The 20,142-nt window shown below is 40.6% G+C and overlaps 1 protein-coding gene across 2 annotated transcripts; it reads right to left on the bottom strand.

Annotated features, from left to right (window-relative positions):
* Positions 1–15,151: 15,151 nt before the first annotated feature.
* On the bottom strand, positions 15,152–19,717 carry LOC110651176 (uncharacterized protein At3g52155, chloroplastic). Of its 2 annotated transcripts, XM_021806424.2 has the most exons (5): positions 19,232–19,715; positions 18,821–18,920; positions 18,496–18,675; positions 17,974–18,091; positions 15,152–15,578 (listed from the first exon to the last, which is right to left on the bottom strand). In XM_021806424.2, the coding sequence occupies exons 1-5, from the start codon at positions 19,518–19,520 to the stop codon at positions 15,510–15,512; spliced, it is 756 nt and encodes a 251-aa protein (XP_021662116.1). In that variant the 5' UTR covers positions 19,521–19,715; the 3' UTR covers positions 15,152–15,509. The 2 variants fall into 2 exon arrangements, with proteins under 2 accessions (XP_021662116.1, XP_021662117.1); XM_021806425.2 differs by lacking the exons at positions 15,152–15,578; positions 17,974–18,091 and adding an exon at positions 18,102–18,330 and having other exon boundaries at positions 19,232–19,717.
* Positions 19,718–20,142: the final 425 nt, after the last annotated feature.

Genomic DNA, 20,142 nt, shown 5'->3' with positions numbered 1-20,142 from the left:
GCACCTCCAAAACCGTGCTTCACTCACCATGAGCACTTCAGAATGACATATGCCGGACCTACCAGTAATACTACTCCCCAACCTAATCCTCAGCCCGTTGTTGCCACAAAATCCTTCCCACCTGAGCAAGAAGTCGAGTTTATAACTCGAAGTGGGAGATGTTACGGGAATGAAGAGAAAGAAAAGAAGAAGGGGAAAGTAAAAATGGGAGAATTATAGAAGAGTATAGAAGATGAGAAAACGGGGGAAGTAGAGCTCACCGGGCCTAAAGAAGAGGAGGAGCTGTTGCTCCAAATAATGAAGCAGAGCAAGTATGATGTGGTGGAACAGTTGAGAAAGACACCTGCCCGAATTTCACTGTTATCGCTGATTTTGAGCTCTGAGGTGCACCGTCAAGCCCTGCAGAAAATCCTGGATCAGGCCTTTGTGAACCCCGACATCACACCGGGGCAATTTGAGAAAATAGTGGGACAAATCCAGGCATCTAGTTTTGTTACCTTTTCTGAGGAAGAGATAGATCCTGCAGGCTTGGCACACACTAAAGCCCTTCATGTGACAGTGAAATACAAAGGATGTATAGTGGCCAAGGTCTTCATTGATAATGGATCAGCACTCAACGTACTGCCTAGTGCTACCTTGGCTAGACTACCAGTTGACCAATTGAATATACGTCAAAGTACTATGGTGGTAAGAGCCTTTGACGGTACAAGAAGGGAAGTATTGGGAGATATTGACTTGCCACTTCAAATTGGCGCATGCACCTTCAACGTCACGTTCCAAGTAATGAACATTGAACCAGCCTCTACTATGTTGCTGGGGAGGCCGTGGATCCATTCAGCGAATGCCATTCCTTCAACTTTGCATCAAAAAATAAAGTACATTATGGACGGCAAAATCATCACGGTGAGAGGAGAAGAAGCCATTTTGGTCACCAAGCCACTATCACTTCCTTATGTGGAAGCGGCTGAGGAGTCATTGGAAAGCTCCTTCCAGGCCCTTGAACTACAAGAAACCAGAAATGAAGGGGCTATGACTATGGTAGCCAAGATAATGTCAAGGAATGGGTATGAAGAAGGCAAAGGCCTAGGCGCCGCATTACAAAGAATTGTTGAACCCATACCGGCTATCCAGAAGGTGGGCCGTTGCGGTTTGGGATATGAGGAAGATGCCCTCATGGATGGGCGATTCTGGATGAGGAACAGTCTTCGGGATCAGAGATTCGACCAGAAGATCGGGAGAATGAAAGTAGTCCCGAGAATCACAGAGGTATTCACTAAACTGGTCATTGAAAGTCCGGCTGAGGTTGAAGAATCACCCGATGAACCATCCATTGATGTCATCCACTTGGATTCCTTGTATGAGGCTCTGGTCTCGCCGATAGCTGAGGGGCAAGAGTTGGACAACTGGACAGCAGAGGACATTTCTGTACTTAATTTCGAGTAAAGTACCTTTGGTTATCTACACTTGATCATTTTGGTAAGTGTAACATTGTAAATGGACCCTCTTCTTATGTCATAAATTTTTAATGAATTAATAGTGCATTTATTTCCAATTCTCTTTTCCTTTCCATTTGAATTCCATCCTTATAATATATTCTATTTTTGTTCATTCAGGACCATTCATCAATTAACACCTAATAATTCAATAGACTCAGAAATTCCTCTGGTTAATTTTGAAATCCCCATAACTGCCATTACTTCAAGTGATTCTGAGGTAGAGCTCACAGAAGAAAGGGATGAAAGGGATGAACCTTCCCTAGTGCCTTGTGGAGACAAAACGCGCACCATAAACTTAGGCACGGAAGAAATGAAAAGGGAACTTAAGATTGTGGATAGTGAAGAATTGGGAGATATGATCAGTTTGCTTAAAGAATTTCTGGATGTGTTCTCGTGGAGCTATGATGATATGGTTGGTTTGGACCCCGGATAGTGACGCCTTGCAGAATTCCCTAATGCAGGGACAATCCTGGTGAAGCAAAAGCTGAGAAGAATGAACCCTGACACACTGCTCAAAGTTAGGGATGAGGTCAAGAAACAGTATGATGCTGGGTTCCTGGAAGTAGTCAAATATCCCCAATGGATAGCTAACGTTGTCCCGGTAATGAAGAAGGACGGGAGAGTTAGGGTGTGTGTTGACTACAGGGATCTTAATAAAGCAAGCTTGAAAGATGATTTCCCTCTCCCCCATATTAATGTGTTAGTAGACAACGCAGCAGGATTGGGCAGGTGTTCGTGTATCGATGGGGCATCAGGGTATAATCAAATCCCAATGGATGAGGAAGACAAGGAGAAAACTGCTTTTATCACCCAATGGGGGGTATTTTGCTATTGGGTCATGCCTTTCGGATTAAAGAATGCTGGAGCCACCTACCAACGCGCCATGGTCACATTATTCCACGATATGATGCATAAGGAAGTGGAGGTGTACGTGGATGATATGATCATCAAATCCTGGGGAGAGGAGAGCCATGTACAAGTGATGAGGAAAGTATTCGAGAGACTCAGAAAATATCGGTGGCCAGACCACCCAAGTGCATATTCGGAGCTAGATCGGGGAAGTTGTTGGGATTCATAGTGAGCGAGAAGGGAATAGAAGTTGATCCGGAAAAAGTCCGAGCCATTCAAGAAATGTCATCCCCAAAAACAGAAAGAGAGGTGCGCAGCTTCTTGGGGAAGTTGAACTACATATCAAGGTTTATTTCCAATCTCACCGCTAAGGTTGAGCCTATTTTTAGACTGCTCCGAAAGAACAACACCACTCAATGGGATTCGGTTTGTCAAGAAGCTTTCGAGAAAATCAAGCAGTACTTGTCAAACCACTTGATCTTTAGTTCCACGATGGCGGGAGGCCTCTGATTTTGTATATGGCAGTCCAACAAAGCTCAATGGGATGCGTTTTGGGGCAACATGATGACACCGGCCGGAAGGAAAGAGCTATTTATTACCTGAGCAAAAAGTTCAACGATTGTGAGTCAAGGTATTCTTCCCTAGAGAAAACTTGCTGCGCACTAGCCTGGACAGCGAATCGCCTCAAGCACTACATGTTGAATCACAAGACATGGCTCATTTCCAGAATGGATCCTATCAAGAATGTATTCGAAAGCCCATTAGTGCCGGGAAGAATAGCCAAATGGCAGGTCATACTAACCCAATATGATATTGTCTATATGACCCGAAAAGCGGTGAAAAGTAGCGTGATCGCTGATCTCTTAGCAGAAAACCCCATCCAGGATTATGAAGCTCTGGATTTTGAGTTCCCTGATGAGCATATTAATGAAGTAAACTGCGAAGAAGAAGAGCCAGCTGATGTTTGGAAAATGTATTTCGACGGAGCCGTCAATTTGTCCGGTAATGGAATCGGAGCTGTATTGATATCTCCAGATGGGAGACACTTTTCGATAGCTATCAAGTTGAGATTTGATTGCACCAACAACATCGCAGAATATGAAGCTTGTGTAATGGGTCTACAAGCTGCTATCGAAATGAAAATCAGAAAGTTGGAGGTGTATGGAGACTCAGCTCTGATCATTTACCAAGTCAAGGGAAAATGGCAAACTAAGGATCCGAAGCTAATCCCCTATCAGAAGTACTTACTGGAGCTGATTAAGAAATTCGAAGAAATCTCTTTCACTCACCTTAGTCGAGACAAAAATCAATTTGCAGATGCCTTAGCCACCCTGGCTGTTATGGCTCAAATGGAAAAAGGACAGACGACCCAGGTGCTAAAGATTAAAGCAAGAAGTGAGCCGGCTTACTGCTTCATGATCGAAGAAGAACCTGATGGTAAACCTTGGTACCATGACATCTTGCTCTACATCAGAACCAGAGAATTCCCCTCTGGGGCAAGCAAAAACGAAAAGAGGATGATTCGGAGATTAGCATTGGGATACTTCCCCAGTGGAGAAATCCTATACAAAAGGAGCTCCAACGGTGAATTGTTGAGATGTGTGGATGCAAAAGAGGCGAAGAAAATCCTTTTCGAGACTCATGAAGGGAACTGTGCCACCCATGCTAATGGGCATATGATGGCTAAGCAAATCATGCGACGGGGGTATTTTTGGACTACCATGGAAAAAGACTGCATCGAGTATTTCCGAAGGTGTAATAAGTGTCAAATCTACGCGGATCCGATAAATGTTCTGCCTCACCAACTGTTCAATCTCGTGTCACCATGGCCTTTCGCAATGTGGGGCATCGATGTGATTAGTCCAATCAACCCTAAGGCATCTAATGGGCATAGATTTATCCTGGTGGCTATCGATTATTTTTCTAAATGGGTCGAAGGGACATCATATGCTCACATTACGCAGAACACATTTCTCAAATTCCTCAGAAATAATATTATCTGCCGACACGGTCTCCCCAATGAAATTGTCACTGACAACGCCAAGAACTTGAATGGCCCAAAGATCCAGAAGTTATGTGACCAATACAAGATTCGACATCTCAATTCCTCCCCATACCGGCCCCAAATGAATGGAGCAGTGGAAGCCGCAAACAAAAATCTTAAGAGGATAATTCGGAAAATGACGGTCACATATAGGGATTGGCATGACATGCTTCCCTACGCTCGTCACGCATACCAGACTTCTGTAAGGACCTCAATTGGTGCGACTCCTTATTCGTTGGTTTATGGGATGGAGGCTGTATTACCTATTGAGGTAGAAATTCCTTCTCTAAGAATTCTAAAAGAATCGGGGATTGATGAGTCAGAATGGATCCAGTCAAGGTTGGACCAATTAAATTTGTTAGATGAGAAGAGGCTAACGGCAGCATGTCACGGACAGCTGTACCAAAGAAGAATGGCTAGGGCATTTGACAAAAGTATTCGCCTACGCGAATTTCAACCTGGGGACTTAGTTCTGAAGAAAGTATTGCCAACTCAAAACGATCCCCGGGGCAAATGGTCACCAACCTACGAGGGTCCCTATGTGGTTAAAAAAGCATTTTCAGGTGGGGCCTTGATCTTGACCCACATGGACGGCGAAGAATTTCCAAGACCTGTGAATACTGACGCCGTCAAGAGATACTATGCTTAAAAAAAAAAAAAAGAGTAGGGGTGAAAACCTGAAAAGGCGCTCCTAGCAAAATGTGTGAAAGAAGGCGAAAACCCTCGAAGGGCGCTTTCTATAAAATGAGTGAAGGACGAAAACCCGAAAGGGCGTCCTGAAAAAGCGAGCTAAAAAAAAAGAAAGGAAAAAGAAAAAATCTAGGGGTGAAAACCCGAAAGGGCATCCCAAGAACCAAAAGAAGAAATAAGGAACGGGGCAATGAAACCGAGGATAGAAATAAACTGTCATGGCATGAGGCTTCAGAGTACTTGAAATAATGGCAGTTAAAGGACTTCAAAGCTAAATACAAGGAATATATGAGATCTGTCCTTATACCCTTCTCCTTTGACACTGTACCTTTGTTTCTAAAACCATAATAAAGTCATATTTTCCTATCTCTTTGCTTCTATCTTTCCTTCTTTAACATTGTCCTTCTTTAATCTTTTTACCTAATGCGCTATTAATTATTTAAAATTTTGCTATAAGATTAGGATTTGAAATTGATAACCTCACGTACTTTGCTATGAGATTTGCAGGAAATGGCCAAAAAAAAAAAAAAAAAAAAAACTAGAGGTGAAAACCTGGAAGGGCGCTTCTAGTCAAAAGGATGAAGGGAAAGTGAAAACCCGCAAAGGCGCTTTTCGCAAAATAAGAAGAAAGTCAAGGGGCATCCGAAGAAATGAGGTCGTAGGCCAAGTCTTGTAACTTGTCTTCCATTAATCATCAGCTTTCGGAATCCTGTTAAGTACACTTCATCGAGGAAGAAATTCTTGTGTCGAGATTAGGTTTGCCTTGTAAGCTGCATTTAAATTTCCTGTTATCGACCTCTGTTTCCCTGATCTAAGTTGATTTTAATTTCCTGCATTTAAATTTCCTGTTATCAACCTCTGGTTCCCTGATCTAAGTTGATTTTAATTTCCTGCATTTAAATATCCTGTTATCAACCTCTGGTTCCTTGATCTAAGTTGATTTTAATTTCCTGCATTTAAATTTCCTGTTATCAACCTCTGGTTCCTTGATCTAAGTTGATTTTAATTTCCTGCATTTAAATTTCCTGTTTTCAACCTCTGGTTCCTTGATCTAAGTTGATTTTATTTTCCTGCATTTAAATTTCCTGTTATCAACCTCTGGTTCCTTGATCTAAGTTGATTTTAAATTCATGCATTTAAATTTCCTGTTATCAACCTCTGGTTCCTTGATCTAAGTTGATTTTAATTTCATGCATTTAAATTTCCTGTTATCAACCTCTGGTTCCTTGATCTAAGTTGATTTTAAATTCATGCATTTAAATTTCCTGTTATCAACCTCTGGTTCCTTGATCTAAGTTGATTTTAATTTCATGCATTTAAATTTCCTGTTATCAACCTCTGGTTCCTTGATCTAAGTTGATTTTAATTTCATGCATTTAAATTTCCTGTTATCAACCTCTGGTTCCTTGATCTAAGTTGATTTTAATTTTTTTTTTCTTGTTATCAACCTCTGGTTCCTTGATCTAAGTTGATTTTAATTTTCCAGCATTTTTATTTCCTGTGACCAACCTCAAGGTTTCGACCAAGTGGATTTTAGCCTCCGGACTTTAATTTCAAATTTCAAATTTTAAATTGTCCAAAATATGGGTCTGAATTTTTACATAATTCCTACACGGGAACATTTTTCCCTTCAATAGAAATTATGTAAAGAGGGGCAGCTGTCGACACCATATTTTGGCTGATCCCCCGAAATTAATAAACCTTGAAGCCGATCCCCAATACAGTCCCCTTTACCAACCGACCACACTTCCGATCTCCCCACAAAAAGAATTTAATTAATACCAAGTCTCCAGGTCATTTAAAGCCTCACCGATCCCTCAACCAATTCTCGAGTCCCCCGATCATTTAATTGTATTTCCGATCTTTCTTGTCAAATAAAATTGAACCAACATAAGGCCTTCGTAACACTAGTCTTGTTGCCGGTCTCTCATTTAAAATTTGAGAATGATAAAGGTTTCGACTCGGTTTAAAGATGATCCCGATCTTAAGTGTTCAAAGCCAAATTTCTAATTTTAATTAAGTCCCGTTTCGTAACTGATCTCATGCATAGTGTGTTTTCCGATCTCCTATACTTAGATTAATAATCACTTTCAGTTGTCATTCTAATATGTTCAAACAATCGAGTGCTTACGCAATTTAGAAATTTTCCGATCACAATCAATCATTGAACAAAAGGGGAACTTTCATTGCATTTCATTTCAAAATTTATACAAGTCATCCCCCAGCTTGAACTACATGTTCATTTTCTCTCTCACCTTCAGCCTCCCCTTCGCTATCCTCACCTTCGTCCTCGGGAGCCAGGTTGGCCATCCAGGAGAAGTCCTCCTCAGGATAACGCTTCTTGAGCTCAGCCAGGAGATCTCTATGAGCATTCACATAAGCACCGGCCACTCCGGTCACCATTTCTTCTTCTTTCGCCTTGAGCTCCTCAGCAAGATGAGCGAGTTGAGCAGCTTCATCAGCTCGGAGCGCCTGAACTTCCCCGAGAACACGATCTCGCTCGGCCAGAACATGATCTTGCTCGGCTAGCTTGTCCTCATAGAACTTCATCCGCCCCTCAATCTGAGATATGTAGTCCTGAGCGGACGAAAGTTGGAATCGGAGAGAAGACACTTCGTGACCCATCTTCTCGACCTCTATACCCAGGCGATGAGCCTTCTCCCGGACAATGTGTTGGTTTACCAAGCACTCCACGTTCAAGCTCATAGACCGGGTCAGGATGTCATCAAGGTTGTTTGAGGACAGCCTATCCCGATCTTCCCGAAGATAGATGGAAGCCCCCAAGACCTTCGCCAAGCCCGGATTTTCCCGAACAGTCCGATTCTTCTCCAGGGAATGGATTAGAACTTGAGCACTGCGGGAAAGAGGCCTCACAGTAGTTTGGGAAGGGCCCCCTTCCGCACTTGGAGCGGTCGGCGGAGGTAGAGGTGGCTCTTCTTGGTGAGGAGGAGTTCGGACCACTTCTATGATCGGCGGTCCGGAAGGTTGAGATGAGCCTTCCTGTATCTCCCCGGGCTCATGACCAGGTGTTTGAAGCAGCTCCGAGCGCTTCATCTCCCGTACCTTCCGAGAGATCTCTCTCTTCCGCTTCCGGCTCTCCTTAGAAGCTTCGCCGCTTGCCATACCTGCACAAAGAAGAGGTCAGTGAGATAGCTAAGGTCCAAAGACCTGAGATATAGAAAATACCGATACCGAGATCAGAGAGCTGAAGCCCGCGATCTTGACCGGTGACCAGCTGCATAGTCCAATGGTGTAGCTCGGCCGTCACGGCATCCAAACAAGAGAACTTCTCTCTGGACGCCTGTTCCTTCAACTCCATCACCATTGCCTCCTCTTCCCTATTTAGGGCGATGTGCTTCGCAAGCAAAGGACCCTAAGGCAGCCAGCTGCGGGGGAAGCCCTCAAAGCTGTTCGGAATTTTGCTCCTTAGGATAAAGAAGCGGTTCTTCCAATTCTTCAGGGAGGAAGGTAGATCGGTAAAAAGCCCACAATGGAGTTTCGCCTGGAAGAACCAATACTCGTCGTCCTTGCGACGAGTTAACCGGTGCAGTTCAGCGAACACCTTAGCCGTGGGTCGGAGCCCCTTAGCTCGGCATAGGCCTCGGAAGGCTACTAAGATCCGCCACGAGTTCGGGTGAACTTGGGCGATGCACACTTGGTGATATTTTAAAACCTCTTTAAAGAAGTCGTCAAGAGGGAACCGCAGCCCGGCTTTTAACTGTTCTTCATACACCATGATCATATCGTTCTCCTCGAAGAAGTGATCGGCCCGAAGATCGTCGTGACACTTAATCAATTCGTAAGAATCAGGCCGGATGTTGTACTCCTGGCTGAATGACTGCAGGTCGGTTTCTTGCAAGATTGATGGCAGCTCGTCCATAGGAAGATTTTCCCTTCCCGAAGAAGGCACATGCCTTGATGGTGCTGGTTGTCCCCGAGCTGGAACGGAGACCCTAGGAAGTTCAGGCTGCGCGCTTGGTCCGACCACCTCTACATCATCGGACGACCACGAGAACTGAATGGAAGGGGGGCTTACTGCTCTCTGACCTTCGGCACCGCTCATTTTCAAAGGAAACAGAAGATTTAAACTAAAATAAAGATCAAAACCCTTACCGGAGCTTGATCGGTGTCGGAGGAACTTGAGAAAACAAGAGAATTTGGAAGTTGTTTGCGAGAGACTGAAAATGACATGAAGGAGCAACTGGCTAACCCCACCCCTATTTATACTCGTCCGAACATTTAATGCTCACGATGTTCTAAGTAGTGCATCGGATAGCGGGAATCGCCAGCTGTTCTGACACGTCTCACGAATATTCCGGAGATTCCATAAAGAGATCGATTAACTGTAGGGCGACAAATTAAGGTGTTTTGAATTACGGATCGGATAAGTGTCATTCAAATTAAGAGTCGGATCGGATAAATACTTCAGGGATCGGAAAATAATCAATGCAATAATAATAAAACAACAGTTGTCAAAATAAATTTTATTTCCGAAAAGATCTGATTACATCGTTTGGACGATCTCGGGAGATCGGATTACATTAAAAGTCTAGTCACATCATTTGGGCGATCTCTAGAGATCGGACTACATTAAAGGTCTGATTACATCATAAGAGCGATCTTTAAAGATCGGTAGAAGGGAGACCGACATGAAAGATCGGAAGAGAGCGTGTCAGGAAAGATCGGAAGAGAGCGTGAAGAGAGGAACCCAGTATGAGAGATCGAAAAAGGATCACGTTGAAAAGACCGGAAAAGAGGGGAGGTCGGAAGACAAAGAGAATAAGACAGCTCTTGTCAATTATCGTCATAATCAGAGCCGAGGTAGTTAAAGCGTTGCAGGAGAAATCTCAACCGCACGCCCCAGAATCGCCCACATTTCTGACATGCGCCAGAGTACGTCAGGACAGCGCTGTACATCCTAATCTCCACCGTTGATCTTACTTGTAAGGACGAGCTCGGAGCCCTCGGATCGAAGAAGAAAATGACAAGATCAGCGCCTTTCACTCCTAGCCCTCGGATCGTCCCGGACAAGAGAATTTGGGACCATCAGATTAGAAGAAGAAAATGACAAATATTCTGAAGGGGATCTCAGCCGTCCGTTCTGATCCTCTTTAATTCCTGAGCCTCAGATCATGTCATTCGAAATCCCGACCCTCCATCTCCTCAAAATAGATCCACGACCCTTCATGAAGCACCGGTTCTGTAAATACCGCATGAAAAGCTGCTCAAAGGGGCGGGCAAAAAGAGAAATAGTTACTATAGTGGAAGAACTCAAATTTAATTGATTCGTTACTCTGCTTTATTTTTAAGTTTTTATAAGGAAAAACTTTTGAAACGATTTTAAAGTGTTTTCTTGCAAAAGGGATTCTTGAAATACTGGAACTCTCCATTTTCAGTTCTTTCATTATCCTGCGACGCCCTTACTTTCAGTTCTTTGTCATCTTTGTTTCCATTCTTATTTCCCAAGCTCAACTTGCTTGTTTAAACCTGACTGCCGTTTAGCTAAGCATCCTTCGTTTCTAGGTGAGCTTCAGCCTTCGAGCTAAACAGCTTGTGCCCCTATTACGTTCTACGATTAGTTTAGTAGGTTCGGCTCCTCACAGGTGAGTGTCTATATCTCTGTTTCACTAAAAGCTCTTTATTTTACGCATTCCCTTTACTTTTATGTTTGTAATCTTCGCCAAGTTTATATGGTGTAATGAAGGTTATTCCCAAAGTTTACTTTCTTTGTCAACTGGTCCATTCTTTTTGTTAAGCTTTGCTACTTCTAAAATGCGAAAGTCCTCATCTCAAGTAGCGTATAAGTAGTTCGGTAAAATGTAGGTAGTCGTGTCTTAAGTGCTTCTTTAAAATAGAAGGCCTGAATAATACGTCAAGAAAATAATAGATTTGCATCACTAGGCTAACATAGAAGGTGATTCAGTATGACGTCATAAAGCAGAATGAAACTAAAATTCAGGTAAATAAACAGGACGGATTATGTATAAAAAGGTACTGGTAAGGTAATTACATAGGAGATCGGTAAAATTTAGTCTGGCATCCTTTGTCTGGTCACAAGGTACCAACCAGTCAAAAGAAGCCTTATTCCGACCCTTGGCATCTTTGAATGCCGAAACTCTTAGTCTCAGGTTCTTATGATGCGTAGCTATAGTTAAACCTTGAGAGATCGGAAAAGTCCTTATCCGGTCCCCATAAATATTTATCAGAGGTCGGAGAAGAGTTCTTACCCGATCCTCGCCCAGAGTTTCCATAAATATTTAATAGAGGTCGGAGGAGAGTTCTTATCCTATCCTCGCCCAGAGTTTCCATAAATATTTAATAGAGGTCGGAGGTGAGTTCTTATCCGATCCTCAAACTTAAAATTTTAATAAATATTTAATAGAGGTCGGAGGAGAGTTCTTATCCGATCCTCAAGCTTAAAATTTTAACAAATATTTAAAGGAGGTCGGAGGAGAGTTCTTATCCGATTCTCAAGCTTAAAAATTTTAACAAATATTTATAAGGAGGTCGGAGGAGAGTTCTTATCCGATTCTCAAGCTTAAAAATTTTAACAAATATTTAAAGGAGATAGGATGAGAGTTCTTATCCAATTCTCAAGTTTAAAAATTTTAATAAATATTTAAAAAAAGGGAGATCGAACGAGAGTTCTTATCCAACCCTCAAACTTAAAAATTTTAATAAATATTTAAAGGAGATTGGAGGAGAGTTCTTATCCGATTCCCAAATTAAATTTTAACAAATATGTAAAATGATTCTCCCTGAAATAAAGTTAATACACAACCGCAATTCACTAAGGTCATCTCATTTACTTATGTATCTGGGTAATCCAGATTAGTGAAAAATCAAACATTCCTTTCAGTCAAAAGGATTAACATTTCCATTCAAGCCCTCCTAACTATGAAGAACGTGAAATTAAATTTGCTTACCCTCGTTGAGGGACGAGGTGGGGTGCCTAACACTTTCCCCACCTGTTCATGGACCCCGAACCTAGAATCTCTGTTTTTGAAGTGGTTTTAGTGTAACTTACTTTCACAAATGGTTTTCTTTAATTTCCCTTAAAATTAAAGTGGCGACTCCTCACTTTTCCCACTTCGGTGAGTGTTCGTCCAGGCGACCGCAAAACCCCTTGCGACAATGTGAACCACGGGCTTGAGCTGGGCTTGGGTTGTTGTTGGGCTCCTTGGAAATCCAAAATTGGGTCATCTTCAGGTATCTCCACATGTGGGTCTTGGGCTTGAGGAGGCCCAGTAGTAGGGCCTGTAGTGCCACTGGTAGAGTTTGTGGTTGGCGAAGGACCTGTTTGGGACGAAGTCGATGGCGGATCAACCATGAGTAGCGTTGTGATGTCCATTTGTCCGTCCTCACTGTCATCTCCAGATGAGTCATCTGAAGAGTCATCTTCCTGTTCAGAAGGTATAGATACCATATGCTGAGGAGGAGGATCAGGGTATATCTTGTCCTTGCCTTTATCAATCTTTCTCTTTGAAAGATGAGATTCTTCCGAAGAAGATGGGCTCTTTGGTTCATACTTGGTAGGTGTTGGAGTTGGTCTGAATAAAGGAGATGGATGGTATGTGGTTGGAGGTGGCTCATAGGAATAGTTGAAAGGGCCAAAAGGCAAATAAGCAGGTTTAGAAGTGGGAAGAAAAGGATTATGAGACATTTGAGTGGAGAATGGGCTGTAAGGAACAGGAGCCTTCGTTGGTTTATGCAGGTCTGCTTCAACTTGGGCTAACTGTTTTCTTAGTCTTCTAATTTCTTAGTCCTTCTAGTTGAACTCTGTGCCAAATCTCCGTTGCTGGATTGAGGATCTTAAATCCTTGTCAAGCTAGGCAATCTTCCCTTGTAAGTCTTTATCTATGTTCTGGGCAAATGCAGTGAAAGAATCGACCTTTTGATCAATGTGCTGAGTCCTAATGAGGACTTGATCAATCTTGGAGTCAATCCGTTGTAATGTTTTGTTCTAGACAGCTGCATTCTTTGTTTGCCAATTCAGAACTTCTTCAGCTTGAGTAATCGGAGTTATCTGACCTTCACTATCAACCTTTGTTGAGTGAATAAAAGGTCTGGTAGAGATTTTGGTATGTTGATCTGTCTGCTGAGCCAATGGGGGAAAATCTACTTCATAAGAGGTAGGAGAGAACATCATACAAGATTGCACCATAGGTAGTGCAGGTGGAGGAGAAGAAACTGATTTATCAAGAAGGGGTGGTTTCTTTTCTTCTTTTTTGATGATCTTAAGGGCAAGCTCATAAATGGGAAGGGGCTTCTTCTGTTTGGTTTCCTCATGGATTCCAATCCATGGGTTATTATCTGGATAGTCTCTTATGAGGACTTGCTGAGGCTTGCAAGAGGGTCTTCTTGTCTTTTTAGTAAGCTTCCTCCAGTTCTTATCAGATAAAGGATGGTCATACTCGTTTTCTCAGTAGTTGTCACAATAGTCACAGTCTTCATCACACTTTACAGATCCTGGGAGATCCCAGGGACAGTGACCATCTATCTTATGAGGATAGATGTAATGGTTATCAAGAGTTACTGCTCCGATGGGAAAATCTCCCTGCTCTTTTTCCAATGGCTGGACCATCATGGTCTGAAATATAGGTAAAGAACTATAGAATGCCGAGGTGGTTGGAAGGAAGTCTGTACCGTTCCATCAGGATTTCTTCTGAAAGAAGATTCTGTAATCTGGATCGGTTGAGAAGTTGAATGGAGTATTTCATAATTAGTTAACCAATCCTTCGAAATGAGTTGCTCAAGCTCACTTTTAGGCAGTTGCCTAGGTATTTGGACTATCGTTTTGGAGTAGTTTCAGTGTCTGCCAAGACAAGTAGAGCGTCATTGGAAACAGACGGTTGATATAGATCCCCTGTATGATCTTGCAGTCTATAAATGATCTGATGGTGTAACGTAGCCATCATAGAGGATGTAACTTGTGCTGCACCAGTGAGTTGAACTTGGACTTTTAGGGCGGTGCTAAGATGCGGATCTCGGAGAGAGAGATTGTAATTTGGAAAAAATATCAATACCACACTCCCAGCATGCAAGGTGGTAAGACATGTTCCTATTACCGCATGTTCATATTGTAAGAACCTTATGTCAAGAAGAGACACTCTAGCTGTAACTGAAAGTCCACGTCTCCCATGTAGACTGAGGATAAGTCTTACAGCTCCAAAGTGTAAATGAGAAAATCTCTCCTGTCTCCATCTAGGAATCAGCTGAGGTGGGATTTCAAGGGTCACATACTGTTCAGCCGATGAGCTCTGAAGAGAGCATTGATCCATTCTGGAAGTCTGAATATATTCCTTCGATAAAGATCTTCTGGAAGAAATGAGAGATCTAATTGATCTGGTGAAAAATCCAGATCGTCTGTAAATGTTGTAAAGGCTGAGAAGAGGTAAGAGAGATTCTCCAACACGAGCATCTTTAGGCAGGGTAGATATCTCTATGAGATTATCAATTCGGGAAGACAATGTTCTTCTCAGAGGTGAAGAGAAAGAAAGAGATGAAGTGAGATTGACAATTTCAGAAGGGGAAGGAGACTGAAGGAGAGTTTCAGTAGCGGGATTAGGAGTTTGACAAGCCATGCTTAGTACGTGACGTTGTGCCTAGAGGTCGCTCTAACTTTTAGGAAAGAGATTAAATATATTCAAAGATATCCAAATATTTGCTAATTATATGCAAAAGAAGCATACATGATACAATATTTTGAATTTGGAGGGTGAGATGATGACATGGCAATAACCCCGCTACATAACAAAAAAATAATAAAAATTACTCACATGAACAAACCTTTTCTCTCTCTCTCTCTCTCAGCTATGCTTTTACAACAATCAAATTAAAAAATAAAGAATTCATGATTTCTGGTATAGTTAACTAAGTTTGATTCTGTAATTTTTTTTCCCGGAAGATTTTTTTGCTGTTCGCACCGCGAGAGACGAACCGAAAACACGAGAATTTTTTTTAATTGAATTTGTTTATTTATTTCAATTATCTAATTAAGCATCAGTTATCTATGTGGTCCATGAAATTAATACAAATCGAGTGTCAAATGACTTTTAAGTAAAGGTAAACGTAGGGGACAAAAAATAGCCTCTTTGATTTGTCATTTCAAATTCAATAATCAACAAGAGTGCTGAAGAAACGGAGACCAGTCAGATCAATCTGCCTCAACAACATGCACAAAAAAGAACACGTGTAGGCTGGCATGCCCAACTCTTCACAGCATGTTTCTTGAGCAGGCTCATGATATTGTTTTTCCAGACTAAATCAAAGGTCTGTAAGATCAAAAAGCACGACAAATTGGTACAGCCAGTAAACATGCACAATTACCATCATTAACCAAAATGTAAAATCGCATCTTCTATCCTTTTCAGAAAGGAGGGGACGGAGGTGTCAATGCCGTGGAAGGTATTCAAAATTTCTTGTAAATGCTACAGGTTATTATTTGGTTTTACAACACCCTGGAGCTTCCACCCACCGAGTCCTGCTAACACAAAAGCCTGAGAGTGTAACACACGGGGTCAGATAAAGATCAAGGTAAGTTAATATAAAAATTATTTTTGATGCCCTATAATGTAACCAGAGCGGTAGCAATTAACCATTCTCAAATTTTACCCCCTATGACCTGTATCTTATATCATTTAACTATCACTAACAATTAATTCAAAAAAACTTCTTGAACACAAAAAATCTGTGTTTCTGATTCAGCTCCTTCCACCCCGAACAAGTTTCTTTCTGCGGTTCAATTCTCAAATTAGAACTCTCTTATATCAAGCTTTCATTGATAGGTCTTGGACTAAAAAATATAAACCAATTCAGAAGAACTTCACACTTTGTAATGGCCATTACTTATTTGAATAGAAGAAAGCTCATAATGCGACCAACCTTTTCCCTTTAAGAATGGAAGGCTAAAGGCCATATTCAAGCTTTTACTGTAAAAATCATTTAGCAAAATGGTAAAGCCCCTCATGACAATTATCTGGCAACATACCTATTTTAATCATATCCCTGCTTCTCGGAGAATCCTTACCAAAGAAAGTCCAGATTCAATGCTCTCCAGGCAGTGAAAAAAGATGCTATCCTTTTTCTTTTATAAACATCTAAGACTACCATGGATTAGGACATCAATTTACATGAATATCAAAATCAATTCAAAAGTTAAAAAAGGATTCTTCCTTAATAAGGGGAGAGAATGGAAGTGCAACACTTTATCTGTGACACAAAAATAATGCTTCAGCCTTACAGGCCTTGTTGTTTAGTCAGCACCTTCAACACACCTCCTAAATTGCACCTCCTCATTCTCCTCCATAGGAGGCTAGAAAATCCCAAAGAATAAGTGAATTTTGAATTGAAAATTTCAGACTGTAATGCTTTGTATATGTAGATGCCTTGTATTTGTAGATGCCCTACCCTAAGGATGTCTGATGCATCCTCACTTTAGCTTCAACACAGCTTAAGATTCGGAAAGCTAATGCAATTAAAGGTTATCTGTCTTTGCTTGCCTTTCTTCCAATTCCACCTAGTTTCTTCAAGGTACTATGATCCCACATCCTTCTAAACCAGTCCTCCAAATTCCCAAATTCCTAATCCTGAGGTTCTGAACTCCCCATTTTCAGCAGCCGTATCAGAAGTACCAACTAGTTTTAAACAAAAACAAGCTCTACTCTTAATCAGTTAGTTACTCATTTAGCTATCTAACCAAGTTCTTTGAAACAACCCACCCTATCGCTTGAAGACTTTTTTTTTTGGTGATATGTTGCATGACAGCTTTTGCTGCATCAGTTTTGTTTCATGATTCATAAGAAATTCTCTTCTTATATCACTTTTTCATGTCAGACTGCCTGACTTGTCCACATGGTCTTAATATTTTTGCACATCTCTAATTTTTCCATTCATTATATAAAACATTATTACTTATTGCAGTACCAGTTTTGTTCGTGTTTCTTCTGTCTCTCATAAGCTTTTCCCAACTAAATTTTAAGGCTTTGTCTGGAAATTGTACCAGCCAAGCGACTTAGAATAGACAAAGTCAGTGTACTTCATCACTAAATATTCCACTCCAGGAAAAATTTAGAGTTCCTTTGAGTAAGGATCTAAAGTAAGCAACTGGAGGTGTTATGATAGAAGTTTATAAGTCTAAGCATAGTATCCTTCCACATAAACCTGATTTCCCAACAAAGCACACCTTAATAAAATGTTTGAAAAGTGGAAAGTGAGGGGTAAGAAAGAGAGGCAAAAGAAACAGGAGAACGCTTCCCTTTTGCTTAGAGAAAGGAGGGAAAATGGCAGGCAATAAGAGTGAAAGGAACATAGAGACCTACAAACAATTTTCTCTCCAAAGAAGGAATTTTATTTGGTGTAACCGTTATACATACAGAGGTTTAATTATAATCATTGATCATGATGGGATTCATGTGAAACCCACCACAATCAACGGTTACCATAAAACTGTTGTACACACATCGGTTTCATTGTGTAATTTTTCCCAAAGAAGAGACAAGTGAGAGGAAAATTAATCAAATTACCTCTTTACCCTTTTTTTTTTCTTTTGCAAAAAATGAAGAGCAAAATTTTAATAGAACAACTTTCTCTCTGTTTCCTTCCCCAATTTCCAAAACAGACATAAAAATAGTTCTCTTTTGTTAACTTTATTTCCACCTTTTCTCTTTCCCTCCACTTTCTTTTCCCCTTTCGTTTTGCTCCCAAGCAAAGTGTTAACAGTAAAATAATTTCAAAGCAACTGTTACATGCTATTATCTAGATACAATTTTATTGGTTTAATGAACTTTTTGAGAAGAAAGTATATGTATATTCATGTGTTATATATATATAATGACAAAGAAACTGTGCAAATTGATCGGATGCAATTTATGCCAAAAAAAAAATCAGCCTAACCTCTTCCCAGGATTTCCCAGTAGCTTCAAGCAAAGCAGCATTGCATGGCTTCAGTTCCACAGAGGCACCAGTAAACATTGAGGCTGCCTCCTCCCACCCCCTATTATGTCCCATGCACCTGTATAATCAACTAATAATCATCATATTTTTTCAGTGATACGTGATAGGAATCTAACGAGAAGAAATCAAAATAAAATGCCTAAACCACAGTTTGAATGTGCACTTTCCTTTCCTTTTCTTTTTTCATTTCCTTTGGCGCTTTCATTCTTCTTTTCTTTTTCATTTCCTTGGTGTTCTATTTATCGCCATTTGAGTCCATAACATTTTTGGATACTAATACAAACTTGGGACTGCTTACTAAGAAAAGTTTGAAAAGCAAAACACAATTATTTCAAATCATGTGAAATATATGAGTTATTTTATTCTAGTTACGGCCACACAAATATGACCTAACTCCTAATCTAGAAGTAGCTAAAAAATGCTTAGCCGGAAAAGTAATCACAATAATTTAGTGGAACTCACATGACTGTATGGATCTTATCGCTTGAATATCTGCAGATAGCTTGCTGAAGATGATCAGCAGTCTGGCCATCCATCGCTGCAATTGAATAGAAGCTTGGAATGAAATGGACCTCAGCGTCCAAAAGGTCTGTCACTTGCTCCTGCATTATTTTAAGCGTTTCCCTAGTCCGTGTTGCATCGCTGTATACAATTACACATCAAGTGGGAAGTTCAAAACCAATTTACGGGTGATGTGCAAGTGATTTAGCAGTAAAATTTTTATTTTATTTTTTGTTCCTATCTCGAACAATGCCTAAGTCGAAGGAAGATAAGAAAAGATCCAAACCTGGATAGAATAAGCTGAGGAATCCAACCAAGCTGTTGGAGCTTTTGAGAGACTTGGACAGCATCATCTTTTCCAGCTTTGCTCAGAGGTCGATCATGATCTTAGTGGGGAAAATACAAATGCAAAGACAACATTTATTACCCAAAAAACGAAAATTATCCAGCTGAGACAGAGAGAGAGTTAAAGCGGTAGAAAAGGCATTAGCTATTAGAAATATGGAGATGAAGAAGCAAATAAGTAAGCACGTAATGTTTTGGGGGAGGAATGAGTGGTGTAATAATAAGAAATCAATTTGCAATTGCCTGTTGAATTTAGAATGATTTATTGAAGGAAAGAGAAAATGGAGCAATTGCAATCATATAAGAAATACATATATATGTTAAAATTGGATAGAACGTAATGACTATTCACCTCGCAATGAAGGGTTATCCCAAGAACTCTTAGCATGACGGAGGAGAATAAGGCGGCGAGCCACGGATTTGGAGGGAGCTTGTTGGGATTCTTCCTCGGTGACAGTGGCTGTGACCGTCGCCGAAGAGCTGCAACGGGCGGACAAACGCAGGCGTGCATTGGGGTTCCTCCTGCAACCGCAGCAAACTGAAACGGGAGATTCTAGTGCTAGGTGAGGCTTGGAGTTGAGGAACATCAATAGATTACTGTTTATACTCGGAGCCACTGTTGCCTTAGCATTTATTTCCATTTCAGTGGCTTTCTTTCTTCTGAGTTCTAACTGATGGTTATGTTCATTTGATAGAGTAAAAAGCTTGATTCACAACAGATGATTTGAAGTAGCCTCCGACTGCGGCAATAGTTTTTCTGAGCAAGAGCATCAGAGTATTTTTTTTTCCCCGTTTTCTTTAACTTTCTCCTGTAAATAATCACAAATCGCTGGATGGAACATCCAAGACCCATTATCTGTTCTGGTAAAAAAAAAAAAAAAGACCCATTATTTGTTTTATCAGGATATTGACAAAAATTAGAAATAAGGGCGCGTTTTGGTAAGGTTAAATGTTATTAACTAATTATCAACCTAATCCTCAATATATATATATATATATATATATATATATATATATATATATATATATATATATATATATATATATATATATGTTATAAATATGTCATGAAATTTTATGTGTAAATATTATTTGCCTTTACAAAGCAATATATTTTTTACAAAGCAATATATTTATAATTAATATTTTCAAATGCTTAAAAATAATTATTGTTTATAAATTAAGAAAATACACATAATCATCTAGCTCTCATGTTATTCGCTTTATTTCTTAAATTTTTTTTATAAAAAAGAATAAAGTGAT

The sequence above is a fragment of the Hevea brasiliensis genome, chromosome 3, assembly GCF_030052815.1.
Source record: "Hevea brasiliensis isolate MT/VB/25A 57/8 chromosome 3, ASM3005281v1, whole genome shotgun sequence".
Taxonomy (NCBI): Eukaryota; Viridiplantae; Streptophyta; class Magnoliopsida; order Malpighiales; family Euphorbiaceae; genus Hevea; species Hevea brasiliensis.
This window is presented reverse-complemented; position numbering and strand designations above follow the sequence as displayed.

Coding starts and splice junctions, on each gene's coding strand:
- LOC110651176 (XM_021806424.2), bottom strand. CDS start 19,520: ATGGAAATAAATGCTAAGGCAACAGTGGCTCCGAGTATAAACAGTAAT. Junction 18,921..19,231: donor GGATAACCCTTCATTGCGAG/GTGAATAGTCAT, acceptor TTCCCCACTAAG/ATCATGATCGACCTCTGAGC. Junction 15,579..17,973: donor CTGGGAAATCCTGGGAAGAG/GTTAGGCTGATT, acceptor TTACACTCTCAG/GCTTTTGTGTTAGCAGGACT.